Below are 23,455 nucleotides of genomic sequence, written 5' to 3'. Positions count from 1 at the left end.
TTAATGGCTCTACGTTTCCACTGGATCTTGGCCCGCCGCTCTTCAATATAGGTTTAGTTATTAATTAATAGGCTTTCTTTGCCTGACATTACATGAATTTGTACATTGTGAGGCAAGGACAATAATAGATACACTATCCCCAGGGAGCCGTGAAAATGTTCCCGACTGGAACGGGAATCGACCCCTTCGCCTTTGGATTGGCGATCCATAGCCTTCACCACTATTCTAACTGGAAACCCCAGTCAGATCACCCATTAAGCCAGAAGAATTATGGAATCAGAAAATGCTAAACAAAGTAACATTTTCAAGTTCCAAAGTGGTAAAATTGAAATTAAATGTTAAAATTGTTTGACGCATACATTTTCGATCTCCTTTCCAGTTATGCGCATTTGTTTGTTTTTTTTAGTTTACGTGTGGGATAGGCCGAAAGAGGGGGCTATGCGATGCCAACAAAGCATTCCAATGGCATTATTACTGGAGTTCCTATATAGTTTCTACATGACTTCCTCTAAACATTCCTCAAATTATTTCTTAGGAAGCTACTCTAGCAGCTTTGTAAGGAATTTCTCATGGTGTTCTTTATAGGTTTCACTGACAGAAGAAGGATAACATTTCCACAGGAATTCCTATTGGGAATCTCAGAAAAAAAACTTCTGAAAACATTCCAAAACGATTTGGAGGAATCTCAGAAGGAATCCCTTAAGATACTGCCAGGAGCGTTTCAGAAGCAACTCCTGGACGAATCTTAAAAGGAAATCATAGAAAAATAACTAAAGAAATCGTGAGGAGCTCCTGGAGCAATTCTAGATGGGACTTTCGGCGAAATCTTGAATAAACTCCTCGAAGAATCTCAGAAGAAGCTATTTGTAGAATCTCAGAAGGAACTCCTGAATCAATTTCTGAAGAAAACACGGAAGAAATTTTTGAAAGAATCCCGAAAACAACATTTGGGGATTCCCGGAGTATATCCAGATAGAACTCCTGATGAAATCTATTATAGTAAATCCTGAAGGAATTCCAGAAAGAACTATGAATGGAATCCGTAAAGGGATTCCTCCTCCTGGAGGAGTGAATGGAGGGATGCCGGAAAAAGTACCAGAAGAAGTTCCGGGAATAAAACTTTGATAAATCCTAGAGGGAAGTTCTCGAGGAATCCCAGAAGAATCCAGGATTGAATTGCTGAAGGAATCCGAAAAAGAACTGCTGGAAGAGTCCCAGAAGCAGCTCCTGAAAGGGCTTTAAAAGAATACCAGAGGGGTTTCTTGTAGAGATCTCGGAATGAAGTGAATTTCTGAAGGAAACTAAGAAGGAACTCGAGGAGGAATCCCGAAAGGAACTCCTTCAGGAAACCCAGGAAGAAGTTCTGATGGAAACTCAAAAAAAAAATCCGGTTAAAATCCCTGACGGGATGTCCGAAGAAACTGCTGGTGGAAGAGAGGAGAAGAAAACCTTGAAAGAACTCCCGAAGGAAAGCATGGGTAAACTTTTAGAAAACCCTTAGAAAAAAAATCCCGGAGAAATCTTAGAAGGAAATTCTTGGAGAAATCCCAGAAGGAAGTGCTGGAGGAAGTAAAAAGGGAGGAATTCTCAAAAATGGGAATCCCAAAAAAAACTCCTTGAGGAATTACAAAATGAACTGCTACAAGATTTTTCGAAGAGACTCCTGAAGGGTCCTTCAAATGTCGTGATGAATTTTATTCAAATGAAACTAATTTGATTATATTCGAAGGAGCTGCTAGGCAAATATGCTCTGGTGATAACCTCCACTGGTTGTACTATGATCTTTATGTCGGCGATCTGAGCCTAGCAGTCGACAATGTTTTCTTGCTATTGTTTTTTTTTTTATAATAGTCGTTTAACATACAAGTTAAAATTGAAACCAAAACTAAGATTTGAGCTTTTTTTGCTTTTTGACATGAAAATTTTGTTGATGGGTGGTGGGGGGCTGTATTTAACAAGCTACGTCATTTATAGGGGGGGGGGTATCCGAATTTGTGACGAAATGCTACGAGGGGGAGGGGTTATTAAAAATCGCTTTATAAAAGCTACGTCATTTATGGACGCTCCCTTATCTTGTGATTTCTACCGAGAAAACTGTAGGGTCTCGTCTCAGGATTCCGCCCGGCATTCCACTCAGGCTTATTCTTGGATCCCTTAAAGCATTTTTCGAAGGATTCTTGCTGGAATTTCTCCCGGGTTTCATTTAGGGGCTCCTCAAGCACTCCAAGTATTCGCAAAGGGATTCCTTTCCACATTCCTTCAACGATTTATTCCGGAACTCTCTCAGGGTTTTCATTTGTGATTCCTTCATAACTTTCTCACGATACTCTTTTAAGGATTTTACCCTGGATATCTTTGAAAATGTTTCCTAAGTTTCCGTAATGGATTCCTCATGAGATTCTTTCAATGATTTCTTCTAGAATTTTTCCTGGGATTCCTTCTTCAATTTTCTAGGGATTCCTTTGCGGAATTCCTTCTATTTATAATTCGTTGGTTTTCTTTTGAGAGTTATCCTGGGATTCCTTTGGAGATTCCCTCAGTATTCTGTCAAACATTCCTCCAGGAATTTTCTCTGGAATTCCGTAAGGAATCATTCCCAAGACTCCTTCAAGAATATTTTGCGACATTCCGTCACGAATTCCTCCCCGTATTCCTTCATTGATTTTTTTTGGATTCCTTTAGGGATTTCTCCCGGGATTCCATCCGAGTTCTTTCACGGATAATTCCTAAGATTCCACAATGGATTCCTCCAAGATTCTTCCAGGGTGTTCTCCCGGAATTCCTTCAGTCATTTCTTCTACCAATTTTGAGATATCCCTTCCGGGGTTCTTTCAAGCATTCATCCCAGGATTACTTCATTGATTCCTCCCTAGATTAATTCAGGGGCTCTTTCAAGGATTCTTCCCTGGATTCCTTTCATAGACTTTTCTCGGGATTCCTTCCAACATTCCTTCATTTATTTCTGCCTGGATTTTTCAGGGATTCCTTTAGAAATTTTCAACGGGATTCCTTAATTGATTTCTCATGGGATACCTTTAGAGATTTGTCCGAGATTTCTTTAGCGATTTCTCCTGGATTTCAATCGAGGGTTCTCCCAGGGATTCCATCAGGAGATTCCTCCTTGTGTTCTTTGAGAGATTCCTCCCGGGATTTCTTCATTGATTTCTTGTGATATTTCTTTATGGATTTCAGCGATTTCCTCCGGGATTCCTCCAGGGTTTTCTTTCTCCAGGGATTCCTTCAGAGATTCAAAGAAAACCCTTAAGGAATCCTAGAAGAAATTGCTTCCTAGAGAGTAATTCTTCCTGAATTCCTCTTGAATTTCTTATTGATTTCACCCCGTATTTCTTTAGGGATTTTTCCCCCGCGATCAGTTCAGGGAATTCTTCCGGCAATTCATCGGGGATTTCTTCTGGTATTCTTTTATTCATACTTTCCGGGATTTCTCCCGTAATTTGTTCCGGGATTTTTTCATGGATTATTCCAGAGATTGCGTTATGAATTCCTCCAGTATACTTCCTGGGTTTTCTCTCAAAATTCCTTCCCGGGATTTCTCCCGGGCTTCCTTCATTGATTTTGCCCAGATTTCCTTAAAATATCGAAAAATAAAAAATTTCCTTAAAATTCGAAATTCACTCAGGAGGGATTTTTCAAAGGATTACTCCTTCAACGCTTTACGACATACTTTCTAGTATTCATCCCGAGATTCATTTAGGAATTTATTTGGAGATACCTCCTGGATCCTTTCAAGGATTGCTTTAGGGATTCCTTCACGAATTGGGGCCGGATCATTACATCATTTGTGGAGCCTCGTAGCCGTGCGGTTAGGGTCACCAAGCTTCTAATTGCACCATGCTGTGGGGTGAGGGTTCGATTCCCGCTCCGGGCGATGAAACTTTTAGTGAAAATAGTTTCGTCTTCGTTTCCACTTGTACATGCTCCGTGTGTCCCTTGTCCAGTGTTAATTTTTTTTTCAGAAATTTTTAGTTTCAGAGCTCTTCCGGGATTCTTTCAGGAATTCCTCAAGGATATTCAACACGACTCTTTTTGGGATTCTTTCAAGGATTACTTAAAGATTCTTCAGGAGATTCCTTTCATGAATTCTCCCTGAATTTTGTCTCGGCATTCCTTCTGGTATATAGGCACCGACGAAAATATAGGTATCCGAGCTTTCTTCATGGAATTCATCAGGAATTTCTCCCGGAATTTCTTCATTGGTCCCTCTCAGGATACATCCCGGGATGCTTCCCAGATTCACTAAGGATTTGTGTTCTTTTAGAGATATCTCCCATAGGTCGTTCAACGAATCTTCCCGCGATTATTTTAATGATGTATCCAGTAATACTTTCTGAATTTTAGTAAGGGTACTTCCTGGGTTTCTTCCTCTCGGGATCTTTTCAGGCAATCCTCTTGAAATTCTTTTAGGGATTGCTCGAGGATTCTTTCATTGATTGCTCCCGGGATTCCTTCAGGGCTTTCTCCTGGTTTATTTCAAGGATTCCCTCATATTGCCACTTTGTTGTATCGTGCGTCCCTCCACAATACTCTTTAGCTTGTCTGGACACATTTCTACAATACAGTACAGTGATCATTCCTTTCAACTTTGCATTTGTAAGTATTGGACAGATCAGCCGGGAGAACCTCACTTACTCCCTGACAAAATGACCTCAAGGTCGGCACGTTTACTATCCAGTTACTCGCGGGCAGGTAATTCTCGTGCAAAATGGAGCAAAACTACAGCACATTTACACTTTACACCATTTTATTCTCAACTGCAACTTTCTTCCTAGCACTTCTACTCCCACTCTTAGTAAGTATCTGACCTGTTCTGTAGAGGGACCCCTTCTCGTTGTGCTCCACCACCTTTTCTTTCACGGCTCCAACGAAAACTCGCGCAAGTGCGTAGATTCTTGGTTCGCTCACTACTGGTTCTGGGTGTGACTTGGGACTCCCGCTGTACTTCGGCTACTCTCCTGGGTCCTACCGATATTGTAACAGATCGGCCTTCATCCTTTGCCGGAATTTTCTCACGGACGTCGTGGCACTATATTTTTATTTATACCAAAAACTTTCAGGTTATGTTTAGTTGGCGATTCAGTCATCAAATTGATTGAAAACGATGATTAAATTTTCATCCGACGTTTCGCTTCGTATGGAAGCTTCTTCAGGAACTCTAAAAGTGTAGTTTATTTATTGTTTGTTTGTCATTAGTGCTTAATTTCTTACCAATTTGTATCGTTTTTTTGTCTAGTCGGATTTGTTAAACGTTGAAATGTCAATATTGCTAGAGTCTGTTGTGGATATTTTACAAAGATTATGGTGTGATTTGTGTGAAATATTTTTAAAGTGTACTTACAATTTGTTTTGGGGGTTACGCATTACGGAAAGCACTAATTTAGCAGGGTCAACTTTGGATGAATTATCTAGTTTGGAAGTGTGTCAATAATATTATGGTCTATGGTCTGTTTGTGTTAGGTCTATTGGTGTGATTTGTTTTGGTTCTATTTTGAGCATTTTTAAATGTGTGTAGTATTCCTGCATAGGTTGCGTGTAGATTTTCTGTGTCCGATCGTTTGTTTACTGTTTTCTCAGTGTTGTATATGTGCCAACTCTCTAGGAATTGGAGGTTGGTTGATTTGTGTGTATTGTCTACTATTACTACTTCATCTAACTTAAACGAGTGTTCCATTGCTGCTGCGTGGTTAACTAATGCTGTCTTCTCTCTGATTTCTGCTATTGCTCCGTCTCTGTTTGTGTGTCCCTCCTCTCTCAGCTTACTTTAAAAATATTTCACACAAATCACACCATAATCTTTGTAAAATATCCACAACAGACTCTAGCAATATTGACATTTCAACGTTTAACAAATCTGACTAGACAAAAAAAACGATTCAAATTGGTAAGAAATTAAGCACTAATGACAAACAAACAATAAATAAACTACACTTTTAGAGTCCCTGAAGAAGCTTCCATACGAAGCGAAACGTCGGATGAAAATTTAATCATCGTTTTCAATCAATTTGATTACTGAATCGCCAACTAAACATAACCTGAAAGTACGCCTACAGTCGTTCAGAACCAGAGTATACCAAAAACGACGGAGTTCTGAAGTCCTCTTCGCCTATCATATTTTCCACTTTTACTCTAGTTTTATTTCTCCTCAAAGCAGATCAGGTCAGGGTGGCCACCGAACCGGGAAAAACGGGAAAACCGGGAAAAAGACGGGAATTTGGAACGACCGGGAAAAAAAGCGGAAAAAAGCCGGGAATTAGCGATGATTACCGGGGAAATTGTTATTAAGAGTAACTTGTTGTGCATATTTGAATGTTTACACCTCATCGATAATCTGCAAAATCAAAGTCAAACCCAAATACAGATATGCTCCGTTTTGGTCAACACGGTCGACGATTTTCAGTTGACAAAAACAGAAGAATTTTCTGTCACAAAATATATGCTTCAAATGTTTTCTTCGGAAGGCATTTTTCACAGATTCCTACAGAAGTTTCTCCTGGGATACTTCTACGAAATCTCAAGAAATTCGCATGTGCAATCACTTGGAATTTCCTTAGAACCGAAATTGGGATTCTCCAAAAAGTTCTTTCTGGAATTCTCTTGGTTTTTGTACCGCTTGATTATCTCTTTGAATTCGATGAGATTTTTCGAGAAAAGTTTCTTCCCTGGCCAAGATCACAGGGTTCGACGGTGTTAAAGTGAAGGATGTTAATTGTAATTCTTGTAATGAAAATATCACCTTTAACACTTTAATGCGCCTCCAACGGTTCATTGCGAACCGGCTGCTACAGATGGAGTATGGCTGATTTATCGGAAATGCTCGATAAACAGGAGGGACCTGCTGGAGCCTAGTAGTTTCTATACCCAGAAAACAGTTCCGGTCGATTGAGTCTGGGAAGGTTTCGAGAGTCGTTGTGAATCATAATGCATTTTTTTGTATTTTGTGACGAGTCTCGGAATCTTTTTTGAATCAGCAGACTTTGAACTGTTTCCTGGGCTTCCCACTATTCGGTTAATTTTAACAAATACACTATACAAATACAAATTTATTTCAAATATGAAATAATTAGTAGTATCTCGCGTATTCAATTTGCTAATACATAGTTCTAACATTTGATGTGCTTTCGTGATTCAATTTTCTCTATAATTTTCAATATCAATTTAAAATAACTAAGAAACTAATAGTGGGAAGTGCAGCATTTAACAGTGCTTGCTTATAGAATCGAAGCTAACGTGTGATCAAGACGAAATCGACAAAAACTGACTACTTCGACTTTGACTAACGTAGACTATTTATGATAAACTAGCTGTACCCGGCAAACTTTGTCTTGCCTACTGCGTTTTTTGACGTTTCAAGTTTCTAGCCAAGACCAAGTCCCCGGTCAAAATGTATGGAAGATGGATTTCCAAAAACTCTCAATTTCTCCATGATTTTTGCCTCATAAACCTTCCTTGGGTGAAAACTAACAGAACAAAACTAAGACGATCAAAATCGGACCTTCCGTTTGCAAGTTATGCGCGGTCCCACGTATGCCACTGCATTTATATATATATAGATTAGATATTTTTTACATTTTTCGACTGAGTGTATGAAAGGTTTTCTTTAATATGAACTTATTTGGACCGATGCTGATAGTGCTAGGGATGTGGACGAAAGACAACTTTCAAAAATAATAAAAACAATACTAAAATGAGGATCAACGAAAATGGACATAACAAACACATCGACTATCTAACAGATCATAGGCACACCAAAGATTACTGAATTATAGGGCACAGCTTAAATATGAACAATAACATTCTTTAAACCTTGTAATGACAAAAAAACAAATACAATATCGACCATATGACAAAACCGAAACTTTCACACCTTCTACCGTAACCTCCTGAGTCAGTACGCAACAGTGTCTTACTGGACGACATGTTCCGTGCACGGCTGGTGAACTGCTTCTGAAGGATTACGTTCTCTATCCTATCCAAAGGCCTAGTGAACTGTCGTTGTCCGCGCAAACGCGAGACGCTTGTGCGCACATTGATGGGAGAGGTTTCTACGTCCGTCGGCGTGCCGCTAGGAACCTTTCCAAAAAAAAAAATTCGAGAAAAGTTTCTTACATCTGGATTTTTTTCAAGTTTTTTTTTCTGATTAACCCGTGTCTTTTCTTAAATTAGTTCTGGATTTTTTTCCGGGGATTCTTTCAGGAATTCCATCAGGAATCTGAATTCATTAGGAAAACCATTCTGGATTTCAACCAAGACAACCTCTTGAAATTTATTCCAGAGTTCCTTTCAAGATTCATCAAGATTTTCCTTCCGAATTTTTTTACAGGAGTTGCTCCAATCTTCAAAATTTTCTACGGGGATTCTGTTTGAAATCCTTCCAGAAAAAATTTTTTTTTCTTCCTGGAGTTTCGTCTGGGGTTCCCCTAGAATTTTTTTCTGGAATTCCGTCAAAAGCTTGTTTTATCAATCGGGAGTTCTTTCTGGGATTCTTTACAGAGTTTCTTCTTGCATTTCTTCAGGCAATCCTTATGTGACTCATCCATCTCCACAAGTTCTTTGTAGGATTCCTGCAGATTTTTTTGGTACTTGTGCACAGCAGGAACTCCTTCTGAAACTTTGCTTTTGAAAACTTCCAAGAGATTTTGCTGAATTTTATCCTTATTTTATATTCGCTTTTGGAATTTCTCCAGAATTTCTTATTGCGTTTCCTCTAAGAGTTCATCTTGGGCATCCTCCAGGAGTTTGTTCAAGGAAACTTTCAGGAGTTGCCCTTAAGAGTCCTCCAGGAATTACTTTTAAGAATCCTCCGGAAGTTCCCTCAGCAAATCATCCAGAAGTTCCTTCTGGGAGCCATCCTGGGATTCCTTACAAAAACTTTACGGTAGCTATTTCTGGAAATGCTCCAGAATCCTGAAAATCAAACTTCTGCAGGAGTTCTTCCAGGGGTTCATGGGAAACCTTCTAGACATATGGGATTACTTTGGGAGCTTCTTTTGGGAATCCTTCAAGAGTTCATGGAGACATTTCTAGATCGAATTCATGATCCCAGACTAAACTTCTATCCCCTAATTGCCAACAGACTAAAATGCTAAATTCTCTAAAGGAACCTCTGAAGTATTTCCTACAGAAACTCCCAGAATAAATCCATTATCACGTTGAAAAAAACTTGCTTTTTGTGTTCAGCATTAGCGTGGTGCTGACGGTGGTGGCCAACCGCGCGAGTTACGGAAGGTTAAGGAATTTGGAGGAATCCACAAAAGATATACAAGGTGGAATCCCTAACAGGAGTTAGTGAAGGAATCCATGATTGTATTTTTGGAGTAATCGAAAGGTGAAATCTCCCTCCAAAACTTTCCAGATGAAAGTTCTTAAGGCAATAATCAGCTGGATATCCTGAAGGAATCCCCGGAAACAACACCAAGTTGTTGTAGGGCACATATAGGGAATGCTTGAGTTATGCACTATTTGGAGCTGAACGACAATGTGTTCTAAGTAATTATGTCGCATACTTCGTTTATGTCATCATTTGTGGTTACTTCTATTTCTTCCATAGATGCATTGCGTCAAGAATATTGTTAAACTTTAAATATCTAATATATAGTATTCACAGGATGGCAATTGCATTTTATACATAGTACTTATCATCCATATAAGACGAAAATTGGACGTTACCTACTAAAAATGTGCACTTTAAAAACCGGGAAAAGTACAGTAATCGTACCGGGAAAACCGGGAAAAAGACGGGAATTTCAATACTGAGATTTAGTGGCCACCATGGGTTTTTATCCGTTTCTCCAATCTTCTGTCTTGGCCGATGGACACATTCCATTGCGTCTTCTACTTCCGCTCATACGTCGTCGTTCTCCGCATTACCATGGAAGCTCTCCGTCATATACTGTAGGTGATTGGCTGGTTATAGCTGTGGGAGTACTTCTAACTCATCTTCCAGTCTTTCATCAACGATGGACTACAGAACTTAACGTCCTTTATGAATGAGTGTAATCAGTTTCGTACCTTTTAATTCCGCCCTATGTTGCTTATCCTTTGACAGATACGCGTATTTCGACTACCACTTGTAATCTTCCTCAGTGTCAGTTATCCACTCTAATGGATAACTGACACTGAGGAAGATTACAAGTGGTAGTCGAAATACGCGTATCTGTCAAAGGATAAGCAACATAGGGCGGAATTAAAAGGTACGAAACTGATTACACTCATTCATAGAGGGTATTCTGCTTAGAGGGTTCGAAAAGTCGGTACAAGATTAACGTCCTTTGTTCATCTTGGAAGTGCAGAGCTGCTGCAAGGACTTCCGGAATGGGAAATCTACCTTATTCTGATTCGTATTGCCGCCATTCCTGCTGCATCCGCCACCCAATTGCCGTTTGCCGGGGACCCGCGATACGGCTCAGCAATGATCGCAACATCATTCTTAGTCTTTGACTAAGACTATCTTGCTGTACGGTGTCGTAATGATTCATATCAATTTGGGTTATCTGCATTATTATTGGTCTGGTGGGGTTGTACTGAATTTATTATTTTGCTTTCATATTTTGTAAATTCTGATTGAAAACATCCATCAATAACCTTCATCTATGTTCTTTCAGTTACTAACCATTACCGTAATTTTGCACCAAGAAAAATGTTGTCAATGACAATTCGAAAGCTATCGATTCGTGTCCTAAGTAACATTTTTTAGTAAAATAGACTAGAAGATGTTCTTAGAACCATCATAAAACCAAAATAAAGGGTATGAAGTTTTATGACGGTTCTCAGAGCAATTGGTCATCAAAATGTTACTTTGGAGTCATTGACAGCATACCAACCCCGTAACCACCAATTCTAATCGACCTTCCCCGCATCTCCCACAACAGAGGATGACATCAAACCGTGCCCCCGGTGTCAGGTGCTCATCGTCAAGATGGACGACGGTTCGTGCAACCACATGGTGTGCGCCATCTGCGGATCGGAGTTCTGCTGGCTGTGCATGAAGGAGATCAGCGACCTGCACTACCTGAGCCCGTCCGGGTGTACCTTCTGGGGCAAGAAGCCCTGGTCCCGGAAGAAGAAACTGCTGTGGCAACTGGGCACCCTGGTGGGAGCACCGCTGGGGATAGCGCTCGTTGCCGGGATTGCCGTGCCGGCGATGATCATAGGTTGGTGATGGTATTGATGTCCTAAAAAGAATGATTCTATTCAAGTGAATTTGTATGATTTTAGGGATTCCCGTTTGGGTGGGGCGGAAGATTCACACGCGGTACAAATCGGCCGGAAAGCACAAACGGAATCTGGCCGTGCTGGGTGGAGTGACGGCGTCGGTGAGTACACTCTTCTTTTTTATTTGTTCAGGTAAATCGGTATTATCAGAAAAGAAGCAATCAGCCAATCAATAATTAGGAATGTTGCACCTTTATCGTGCGCTTATTTTAGCTAGGGGTATAGTAAACGTTTTCCCTTACTAACAGCACGATGAACTATTGTTGTTTTTATGTGACAACATTTTAGCTGGGAACCTCTGGGTCGAACATTTCTACCTACAAGAAGATAAGGACGTTTAGTAGATGTCTTGCCCATAAAAGATAAACAATACCACATGACATCATTCGACATCAAAGATGTACGCGAAGGTTCATTCATTCACAACAGGTTTATCTATTGTTGATGTTTTTGTCTCTCTTATTGTGACCGCGTGCATCATTGATGGCGCAGAGATTGCGATGACGCGTTCACGAATGTCGCGTATTTTGTGCCGGATAGACTCTCATTCAATGGCATGTGAAGACAATTCTGGAAGTAGGTAATCAATAAATTGTACGTCGTTCGTCGTCTGACTGCTTTCTTCGATAAGGCGGATAATCCAGTCCACCTTCGGCAGTGATTGGCTCTCAATTGTTCAATCAAATTTAATTGACGTGATTGACCGCACTTTGGAACGAGGTTGGTTGGTTTTGCGATGGATGTTTTGTCTTTTTCGAATGCAACGCTCAGCAGTTAAAAGTGTAAATTATTTACTGATCGTAACATTTTGGGAAGATATGACGGACTATTTTGCAATATTTCAGCGTTGTTTGCAATCTTGTACCGACTTTCGGAACCCTCTAAGCAGAAGATTACAAGTGGTAGTCGAAATACGAGTATCTGTCAAAGGATAAGCATGAATAGCACAATATAACATCCAATTGCGAAGTACTTACATTTAAAAGGAACTCCTAGAGGACTTCTAAAAGGAACTTCTGGAGGACACCCTAGGAGTATTCTCAGATGTAACTCACTGAGAATCCTCAGAAGGAACTCCAGGAGGTTTTTCAGGAGAAACTCCTTTTTGGAAGGATCTCCTGGAGGATTAAAAAAACACTACTGGGGGATTCTCGCAAGGAAATGCTGAAAAGTTCTGGGAAAATTCCCGGATTTCCAATAGGATTCCCTCCTTCTGGAAGACGCTCAAAAGGAACTTCCAAAGGATTCCCACAAACATCTTGATATTTTTCAGTAGAATTCCCAGAAGAAACACCTGGAGGGCTTCCAGGATTCGTCTGGGGAATTATCTGAAGGCTCTTGTGGAAGATTTTTTGAAGATACTTCTGAAGGATTACCAAAGGAAATTTTCAAGGATTTCCAGAAGGAATTCTTGCAGGGTTTCCGAAATAAACTCGTTCAAGAATTCCAGATATAAAAACGACATTACTGAATGAATTACAGAAGAATCCCAGAGAGTACAGTACACAGAATACTAGAATAGTACAGTACACAGTCGTTAACCGAAGACTACTTTATCAAGAAGACATGGAACTCTGTTATTTTCCCATACTAACGGTCAGCGTCACCGCCCAAGTAACACAGAAAACATCTTTGAAAATTTCAGTTTCAAAAGATGGTTTATAAAAGCCTTATAAGCGTATCAGACAACATGTTATGTAATAATTGAGTTATATTTGTGTTGGCTGATAAAAACAATTCAACAGAGTGCAATTGGCTTTATCATTTTTGAAATGCAATGATTCTACAAATATAAAACATTTATAGAGCATCCTCAACTAATAACTATCTCGTCAAAACGACAACCAATGTTTACCTTTTTGCTTTATTATATTTTGTGATTATCATGGCATCTTTGCGGCAAATGGTTTGTGATTTTCTTCTGTGATATCTACCTGCGATTCTACCTCAATGATTCCCTCAAAATGTCATCATTAAAGCTAACCAATGCTCACTACCAATCACGGGTAGGATCGAGCTCCGGTAGAATTAAAACGAGACCGTTCGCGTGATTCTCAGCTGAGCGCCTAGAAAATATCTGCTGAGTCCTATTGCAAGCAGTGGTGTAGCAGTCGAGTCAGACGGTTTCACTTACTCGTCAATTTCCCGGCATGGCGTTTACCAAGCAGCCTCCGTTTTTCATTTTAACGTCCAGTCCAAAACAGAGTAAACACTTCGTGGCAAGGATCTGGTGCGCTTATTCCGAACTCTGATAAAATTAAACAGACGATTTACGCTGTGTGCTCAGAATCCCGCGAGAACTGCAAAACAATGACAAACCTCTGCCTGTTATTTGTGTTTACTATTGAGAATATTTGACATTTTGACAGACGTAAACAAGGCAAGCAACAAGTTGTAATTCAGTTATTTTGGCGCTTGGATAACTATCATAAAACTAAATTATAAGTTACAAATGAGTTTGTTGAATAAACGTTATCTAGATGTATTCAAAGCGTTAAAATAAGTTGTTATAAAATCTGTTGTATCTGTTGCTCGATAAATGTAATTAAATGGTGATTTCAACAGTCTACCGAATCTATTAAAAGCTCACAAAAATGTATTCTATTTCTCATTAGAAAAAAATGATGTTTACAGTTCCGAAGAAAAATATTAGTACACAAATAATTAATTAAAAGCATTCCCATATACTTTGTTTTCTAATTACAATACAAAAACTAGCAGTTGTGATTAGTAAACAATTCCATTGATTTGATTGCGCAATAATCAGACAATAATTAATCATGCACGCAGTTCCCTCCCCATGGATATTCGATCTTGACGCGATGGGAGGGCTTAACCCATTAGCACTTTGTGCGCCAATTTATTCAGTTCTGATTCAGCCTTAAGATAGATGTGAATCTGGTTTAAGAGCTGAGCAGAGGTGAAAAAATCGGCCGTAAATGCTAATGGGGACCAGAGGAGTATCCGCAGTGAGCCTATCACAATTTCCAAAGCAATGTCATAGTTCAGCTTGCATAGACCCATTATTTTAGCAATTTGCAGTTAGATTTTGAGGAACGTTATGTAAAATTGGGTGTGGGTGGTATCTGCGTTACACTTACTACTCATCATTATTGCTTTAGGAATCTAGAAGACAATTGGCGCTAGAAACTGCACTACCATTTGAGCCTAGACAAAAGTAGATAGTAATAGGAAACTATGGACAGGATAACAGTATTAACATGGATTTTTTTTTTCATTATTATTTATACATATCTTCCAAACGGGTGCATAGAGATTTCAACCGTTTGAGCAGGAGCTCCTATTTCGAGTGTTAGTAATACCACGTAATACGTTTGTACAGGTCGGACTCAATTGTCCGGAGTCGGGTTCTGAAGCTTCGGAAACGTGTGTCTGGGGAACGAAATGTTGTATGTATAAAGCTAAAATTTTGACATTTTGTCAAGCTAATTTTGATTAGTAGCCAGTAAATATTACAGCTTTGTACATCATTCCGTTTGCCAGATGTGGTTTTAGGAGGCTTCAGAGTTTGAATCCGGATAGTCGAGTCCGACCTGTACTGTATTTTCTATAATTTTCAACGTAATAGCCATCCGAAAGACCATACGTGTTTTTGATTATCTCCTAGATCTTATTGTGGCATAACGTAACAGGTAGGAATTAGGATATAAAGACGTTAATGACATGCCAGGATTACAACACATTTTATTAAATTGGGATTTGAATTTTCTTGGGTCTAGAAAAGAAGGTTTAGTCTTTGAATTTTCATTTTTTTTTTAATTTTTAAATTTAGACAGCTAAAATGATTTGATTGTTTTGTTATTTATGTATTTTCAAGTCAAAATTGATTTGCATATTTTTCATCTAAAGATAACCAATCAAACCCTTCCCTTCCCACGACTTTAAACGACTATTTCTTTGCCAAAAAAGCGTTTCCGAAAAAAGCGCTTGAACAAAAAATATTGCAAATTGGCTGAATTTTTCGACATCAATGAACTTTGTTTTGTTGTAAACCAATAGGTCCTTGATTGTTTATCAATAGTTTTACTATTGAAACAACTAGTTAGTAGTTGGGTAAAAACTTATGAGGTTACAGTCATATTCTAAAAATTATTGCATCATATTTATCTAATTCCGTTTGTCCAGATTTCGTCGAAAATCGATGGTGCTCTCTAGCTAGAACAACCATGGGAAGTGGAGGGTTAAACCCATGTTTCATTGAATTTCGCCGTATTATTTGCATAATTGTGTCAAGTCCACTCCAATTCCTTCCCCCAACCCATACCATTACCCCTCCGATGGTGTTCATGTGGTCCGCACGGACTATTACGGCCATTACCCCTCCTTGATCTTCGGCTTTGGATTGACTTGCGCTCTTATTGCCCCACCAAATGCTGCAAAATGAAAATGAAAATGAAATAATTAATCATGCACGCAGTTATGGCATTTATTGATTTATTGAAATTGTTAATGGTTCAATATTTTTGTACGGCACTCTGGGCTTCATGGATTGTCTACCATATTGCTTTTTTGTGTAAATATATGAAACAAATCTTACAAAACTGCATTACATGACTGGTTTATGCTAAATTTTTAGCTTATTTCAGAGGCGCATGAGTTATGGATGAGTAAAAGTGGATGTTTCACGATAAATCATGAAGCGCAGATCAAACAGCATAGCACTCCACTGAGCAAAATCTATCATAAAGTTTGTTATTCGAATATGTAAAAATAATGGACTTCATCATTAGAAGCAATTCTTATGCTGATGAAGCTTGCTGTATCTAGTAAAATAAATATTTTTGTTGACGCTTTTCTTCTTGTCAGTTTAAACAGTGTAAAGTCGAGTATCTGAAGAGCTTGTTATATAAATGGATTTTTCAAGCTATGTAACGTCCAAAAATCTTCTTCATAAAAATTGAGATAGTCATATACCATAAATGTTTTATGCAGGTTATATCACCAGAACAAAGCATAACTTCAACCAATGAGTGTGATTGCAGTATATTCGTATTCTGCATGATCTTATAATTGATAAACAACTTGATTACAATTAATAAATTTTCAAGAGAAGGTGGGAACGTACCATTTTAGTTCAAAATGCGTATTGGAATACATCTTATATAACCTACAAGATGTTTTATAAGCCGCCATTTTTTGCGCTGTTTTGATTATATAAGTGTTTGATATTAAGTTGATAATACACGAAAAAATCATGCGACTTTGTAGGAATAGTGAATTTTAAACACATATACAACAAGTTGTGTTACTTGGGCGACGGCACCGCCGCCTGTTGAGCTAAGGTGGTACCTTTGTATACAAGTGTAAAAGTGTATTGGTGCGAGTATGAAGATTTATACACACTATCATTAATAGTGTCACCTTCATCCGTGGTGGCGCTACTAACAGCGATCTCCGATTTTCAGCAGTGCTGCTTTAACCCTCTCCTTCTCACGACTATGAATAAGTTTTTAGTTGTAAATCAATAGTTTTTTTATTGTTTATCAATAGTTACACTATTGAAACAAGTGGCAGTTGGGTTTACGTAAAGAGATTACAGTCATATTTTATAAACTATTGCATCATGTTAATCTAATTCCGTTTGTCTCGAGTTTATCAAAAATCGATGGTGCTCCTAGAGGGTAGAGGGTTAACCAGAGGTTGTACTGACTGAACGGACATTTATAGTAGGCAACGGTCAACACGAACCACCCAGTGGACCAGCGGGGGATATCTCTTTTTGACGAAAAATTTCCTCCGACAATGGAAGTCCCAGATGGAATTTTAGTAGAACTTTTGGAAGAATTCCAGACAGAACGTCTGGAGGGACTCCGAAGGAGGTTGTTCTTTTTTTTTGGAGAGGAATTTAAAAAAAAACTTAATTCCGATAATGAAGAAAACAGCGGGGAAACTCTTGGGGGAAATTTCAGAAAGAACTTATGGACAAATCTCCGAAGGATGTCCTGTAGAAACTTCGAGAGGATTTCTTGGATAAAACCCAGAATAAGTTCCTCGTGGAATTTCAATAGAATTCCTCATAGAATTCCCCGTAGACACTCTAGGACGAATTTAAGCAGGGCATCTGGGTTGATCTCGGGAAGAACTCCCGAAGAAACCCCAGAAAGAACGTCTGGAGAAATTCTTCTAAAATCTTTGGAATGATGTAATGAAGCAATTCTCGAAAAAATCCGGACCTAGATTTGGTTGACGCGCAGGCTTTTTTGCCACTTGTTATTTTTTGCTATAGTCTCCAGACTTTGAATTGCCAATCTGACGACAGAATATTCTCGATTCCTAAGTCTAGGTTATTATTGTGCGTGACACCTACCTTATCGTGGCTACAAATTCACACTCCAGCGCCGAGTCCGAGCGTATAGTAGAGCACCATTTTCGTCGATTTTGGGTGATGTTTTTCCAGTTTTCCCACTGTAGGGTTCCCAGGCCTACTTTAACCGCGTTCGCGGCCGTGCACGAAGTCACCGATCGCTACCTGGTTCCCTGCTGAATATTGTTTTCGCTATTCTTTCGTCAGATATTCACACTACACTGAAAATGTTCTACACGTTCGAGCCACATGTTTCAAACATGAATTTTCACTACTTGGAATACATCTGAATTTAGCGTGTCAAACCTGTCATAGACATACTTTTCGTACTCATGTGTAAAACACGTTAGTTTGGCATCATAAATGTCAATTTTCTTAGTATATCAGTACCAGGCACCCAGTTACGGGTCCCTGTTCTTCAAAAAATGAAGCATGTTAAGACATACGTAACGCGGCCGAATTCGGTGATGCACATCTCACCTGAGCTGTCGATGCACATCAAGTTATAGGCGAACCATTTCCATTATCGATACATAAACACACTGTCAAACACGGTCAAACCATGTGTAAAAGACAGTGGTTTAGAACCTAAACTATTTAACATCTTTTTCAAAAGAATTACACGTTAATATAGCTTGCCGTTTTAAACGATAAATTAACGTGTAAAAGAACATAAATGAGCCGTGTCGATTATTTTCAATGTACGTGTCCAGCCCTCTGAAGTCTGTCGTATTTTATTCGTTTCACAATATTTGCTTCTTTGTACACTGGGTACAACTCGTGATTCTTGTGTCTGCGCCATACATTATTTTCTTGTTTCCCACCTTGGGTTGTCCGTAGCATTTTGCAATCAAAAACTCCGAAATATTTTAAGTCTTCCTCCTTTAGCGTCCAAACCTCGCCGGAGACCGGAGAAGAAAATGGTTACCACGGAAAAGAAATGCCCAAGTAATAATGAATGCTGAACAGCGAGAGTATTAGCTGAACATTGGCTGGTTAATGGCGCCAGTGGCTGAAAACAGTGACAGCTGAGTATTGGTCTGAAGTATTGCTTGTTCAACCTCTTTAATCAGCAATACAAGAATGGTTGAATATAAAGTTGAATAGAATATTCTTCATCTGTGTAACCAGCTTCAAAGCATAAACAAGCCTGCACAATTGTCCATCTGTTGTTCAGCCTTTAATCAAATAATGATTGACAGCTGACCCACCCAAGCAAGTTTTCGTAGTGTCCACATCGCTTTTCCAGCCTTTTTTTTATTCCTGTTCGGGTTTGTCACTGCGACCAGTTTTTAGATCTATTGTGACATTACCCGTATCCTTAGTGTAGTGCATGTCGCATTACTCAATTGCCATTGAGGGGCAATAAAGTATCGATTTTGATACAGTTTTTGTTTTGTTTTCTTAGAAAACAAAACAAGTGTACTGATATTGGCCATGCATCGGAAATCTAGCATCACCCTTGTTTTACTGCTAAATTCTCCCCAGTAGGAAGTTTAGGACCCGGGTTTTAACATTAGCAGCAATATCATTCCAATAATGGAACATGTGTTCAGAAATAAGAATTCTAGTATGTTCCTTGCGTACCAGCACTTTCCAGTCTTCGAAGAGTTAGTACATACAAGGATCCCTAACCCAATTTGATTTCCTTTGTATTTAGTTTAGCCTCAGATGGTGAGGTTTTTAACTATATGCAAAGTAAAGTTGGTAAACTCAGTTTTATTCAAAAACTGGAAGTCACCAAAACACCAGTAGTAAGGACTAAATACTATAATTCCTTGAATTACCAGAACACATATTCCAAAATTGAAAAATAGGACGACACTAGATTTCGGTTTGGTAGATCTATCACCGCAACGCAACCCAAAAAGGCGATCTACCCACGTTACGGGCTCCGTTAAAGATCGAGCATCTTTTAAACCCCCTCAACCATTCATCCCTCAGCACGGGTCGCCTGACACTTTGGATTGGGGTTACCTGTTTGGTGGACCTTTACCCCCGGAACAGGTGGTCCGTACTAAGCCGGCAGCTACACGGGCAGCCTTAACGCAGACTCAGTTCAACTGGTGTTCTTGATTATTCCAGGGCTGTTACAAAATTGTCGATTTGGAAACCGCAAAATCCGCGCCAAGCCATTTGAAATCCGCGCCGAGCTCACCAAATCCGCGCCATTCAAAACATATGGTTTTGATGACTCAATTTCATAAAAAGCCAGATTTTTTCAGAAAAAAAAACAACTATTCATGACTTTTGTTGCACTCTTGGTGAAAAGTATTCAATTTGATAAATTGATTTTTAACTATTACTAATCCATGACTTTGGATGACAACATGTAAAACTAACAAGAGCATGCTGAAAACAGGCTAGTTTTTTTAATTGGAATAAAAAGTTTTGGATCAATAGTTCTTTGATTGATTATCAATCAGGGTGTCTACTATTTTATGAAAAAATTAACAGAGTGATATTTATAAAAAAGGAAACATTTCATAAATAAATGTCTGGCAAATGTTCTGTACATTACGCAAAACATATGTAGAAAAGTAATTATTAATTACTTAATTCATTGGAAAATGTATGATAAATGTTTCTGGCTATACAATACCCTTGGGAAATCGATGAGGATTTCAGCAAGAATGTCCTCAGTCTTAGGATTCCAAAAGCTTCAACGATTTCGAAGTATTCTGTATTCTGCAAAAAAATCCTCCAAAAACCCTTTACTTACCAAGAAACCCTTTACTCTTTAATACACAACGAGTGCTGCGACTAGAAATCATAGTTTTTAGCAAAAAAAATGATTCAGCAGAAGTTGAAACTCATCCATAATGAATCAAGAAAATTTTGCGTGTTAAAAAATCTACCCAGAGTTTTTCAAAAGCTTTTTCCGTGTAATTCTCTAAAAATACAATCGTAAAAACCTCCAGGACGTCGTATCTGATCTTTCTGTTTTGATTTCTTACGTAACACACAGTCTACAAAACCAATCATTTCCTTTACGAGAATTCTGTTAAATTTAACTAGAAAATTTAACAAAAAATGTTTCTCCAAAACTTCCGGCAGACATCTTTTGCAAAATCCAAAGAGAAGCTTCCATAATCACCATGAAACTGTAGCAATCATTTAAGAAATCTTGCCATGATTCAGTATTTTTTTTTTTGAACCTCAGGCATGACTCTATAAGTTCCGTCTAAAATTCAAATTCAATCCAAAATTTTAGCCAAAAATTGGTTTCAGGTTAAGACTGAAATTACTTCAAGAGTTTGACTAAGAACTTCAGAAGAGAATCTTCTCAGTTACTACAAGCGTTTAGTGCAGTGGAGCTTATCTAGCACTCCAAGCTAGGGACTATTAACCCTCTAATACCCAACCCCGCCTTTAGACGGGGTATAGTTCGAGCATTTTTGTAATTTTTGTTTCGTGGAAAACCAAACTATTTATATTTTTGGCTGATATTTAGGACTGTTTTGTATATCTCAAAATAGTTTTTGGTGTATTTTAAAGCGTATTTACATTTTTTAAAAATCATTGAAAAATTGATGTTTTATTCACCTTCTAGAAGTCATTGTTTATTTTGTATTGAATCGCTACAAATAACATATTTTTATTTTTTCCTAAATCATTCTATCTTAGTTTTATAGATTAAGGGAATCGAATACACTCTAAAATTATTTTCCTTAAAAATACACAGAAAATAAAATTTTCTATGAAAAAAATTTTAAATAAAAATATTTTAACAATAATCATAAAATCTCAAAATGTTTTTATCTAAAAAAATCCGTACCCCAAATAGGCTTCCAGGAAAAATATAAAACTGTGGGGATGTTCAAAAATAAAAATTATAAAAATCGAAAACTGAAATTCACGAAATCGAGAATTAAAAAGAATCATCTTCCAAAACATGTTTAAATTGATTTTAGATAACGAAAAATGATATTTAGATCAAAATAAAAAATTTGGGTATTAGAGGGTTAACATTGTTTTTACACAAATACAAAATCCCATAACCACAGACAAAGTGCCATGTCTGTGCCACAATTTTAATTTGAATTTTTTTTTTCTTCTGATTGCGTTGAGTTTCTTGTCTTAATGTTTGATGTAAGTGCATTTGAAAACCATTTCCGCAAAATCCGCGCCGAACTAAGCAAAAACGCGCGAAATCCGCGCGAAACGCAAAAACCGCGAAAAACGCAAAATCCGCGCCACCTGTAACAGCCCTGTTATTCAGACACAACAAGTGATGCTCTCGGTTTCAGGGATGTGTATACAATTGTGTGTGGTGTAGATGCTAAGGTCAGTGACCTGAGGAGGTCTTAGTTCAATTCCTAGTTTTTTACATAACTTAATTTATACATTCCAATATCTCTTCTAGGAGATAAAGCCGCTAATAATTAAATTGAACTTACGAAATTGTTTTTTTTTTTCATTCTTAATTACAATAAATAAATTTTATTGATTACTGATTAAGCGCATTAAGCCATAAATCAGACTTTCAAAAAACCTCCAATCTGCTAAAGGATGAATAAAATCACCAACATTGGATGTTTAGGAGCTGATCGAAGGATTGTACCTCTTGTGCTCAGCTTTTGTTCATATGAAGGCTGCTTTAAAATAGTTGGAAAAACGTTTGTACAGCCTGAAATTGTTACTTGGGAGGCTTTCAACTGCAAGCAGGATCTGGTGGTTTGGTTAGAGCTGCAGGAGCTCAGGATCCAAATGGGTTCATTTTCTTCTGTAGAATTGTGTCTGGTGGAGGGCAGATTGGTTGTGGTTTTTGTATTCTTTTGAAGTCAACTGGAACTCACCATGTCTTTGATTGTGTCAGAAGGAGACAGTTTTGGAATTCGCCATCGTGAACGTAGTGTCCACCGTATTTTCAACTAAATATATTCATCTCCAGGAATTTCCTGTGGGGAATCCACCAGCAGTTTTTTTTTCTGCTTGGGACTCCTTCAGAAACTGCTGTGGATTTCTGCAGAAACTTCATTAGCGATCGAGGTATCGATCAATGAGATTTCCTAGCGATCGAGGTATCGATCAATGAGATGAGATGAGATGAGAGGAGAGTAAATCTGTTATACAGAAATAGAGAGCGCGATTTGGGGTTAACTAGACGGTTGTTCGCAAACAGATTTATTCTGGTATTTTTTGCAGAGATTACAGTTGTTTAGTTTGGGGTGCCTTTGAGAGTCTTCTGAGAATAATCTAGAAATTCTTGGTTTTCTCAAGAAACTCCTGGAGAGTTCCAAGAAGGAACTCTTGGAAAGTTCCTTGAAGGAACTCTTGAAGAGTTCTTAGAAGGAAATCTTGGAAAGCTCCGAGAAGAAACTCATGAAGGGCTCTCAGGGGACACTCTAGGAAGATTCGCAGAAGTTACTCAAGGAGAGTTCTCAGAAGGAACTCAGGTGAAACTTCTTCTTGACGTTACGTCCCCACTGCTTCTCAACTTAGTATTCTTATGAGCACTTCCCAACTAACAATGAAGCTTGCTTAGCCAGAATATCCAAAATCAAGTTTAAGAACGATTTATTCATCTGCTGTACAGCAATCATGTTTGTTGGGTTCCACAGTTATTGACTGAGAGCTTCCTCTTGAATGACCATTTTGCATGTTTATGTATATGACGTGGCATCAAAAAAAAATCCTTTGCGAAAAGTTCCTGAACCAACCGGGAATCGAACCCGTCACCCTTTGCATGGTCTTAGTGAAGAGAAAGTTCTTAAAGATTCCATATGGGATCTTCTGAAGAATTCCCACAAGCAACTCCTGGATGATTTCCACATGGATCTTCTGGGGAATTACTTGGCAAAAAAAAACTAGGAAGATTCCCTTGAGGAACACAAGAATGGTTTCAGATGACACTACTGGAAATTTTTTATAAGGAACTCAAGGACCGCTCCCAGGAGA

The 23,455-nt window shown here is 38.5% G+C and overlaps 1 protein-coding gene across 7 annotated transcripts in view; it reads left to right on the top strand.

Moving 5' to 3' along the window:
* LOC109408278 (E3 ubiquitin-protein ligase RNF19B) overlaps window positions 1–23,455 on the top strand; it is a 289,705-nt gene that overhangs the window by 188,649 nt on the left and 77,601 nt on the right. For all 7 annotated transcript variants that reach the window (XM_062847106.1, XM_062847102.1, XM_062847105.1 and 4 more), the window contains 2 exons: window positions 10,887–11,168; window positions 11,233–11,330. In XM_062847106.1, coding sequence (XP_062703090.1) covers window positions 10,887–11,168; window positions 11,233–11,330 — 380 coding nt within the window. The remainder of the gene's footprint in view (window positions 1–10,886; window positions 11,169–11,232; window positions 11,331–23,455) is intronic.

The sequence above is a fragment of the Aedes albopictus genome, chromosome 1 (genome assembly GCF_035046485.1).
Source record: "Aedes albopictus strain Foshan chromosome 1, AalbF5, whole genome shotgun sequence".
In the NCBI taxonomy this organism is placed as follows: Eukaryota; Metazoa; Arthropoda; class Insecta; order Diptera; family Culicidae; genus Aedes; species Aedes albopictus.
Note: the sequence above shows the minus strand (reverse complement) of the source record. Positions and strands in the feature narration are given on the sequence as shown.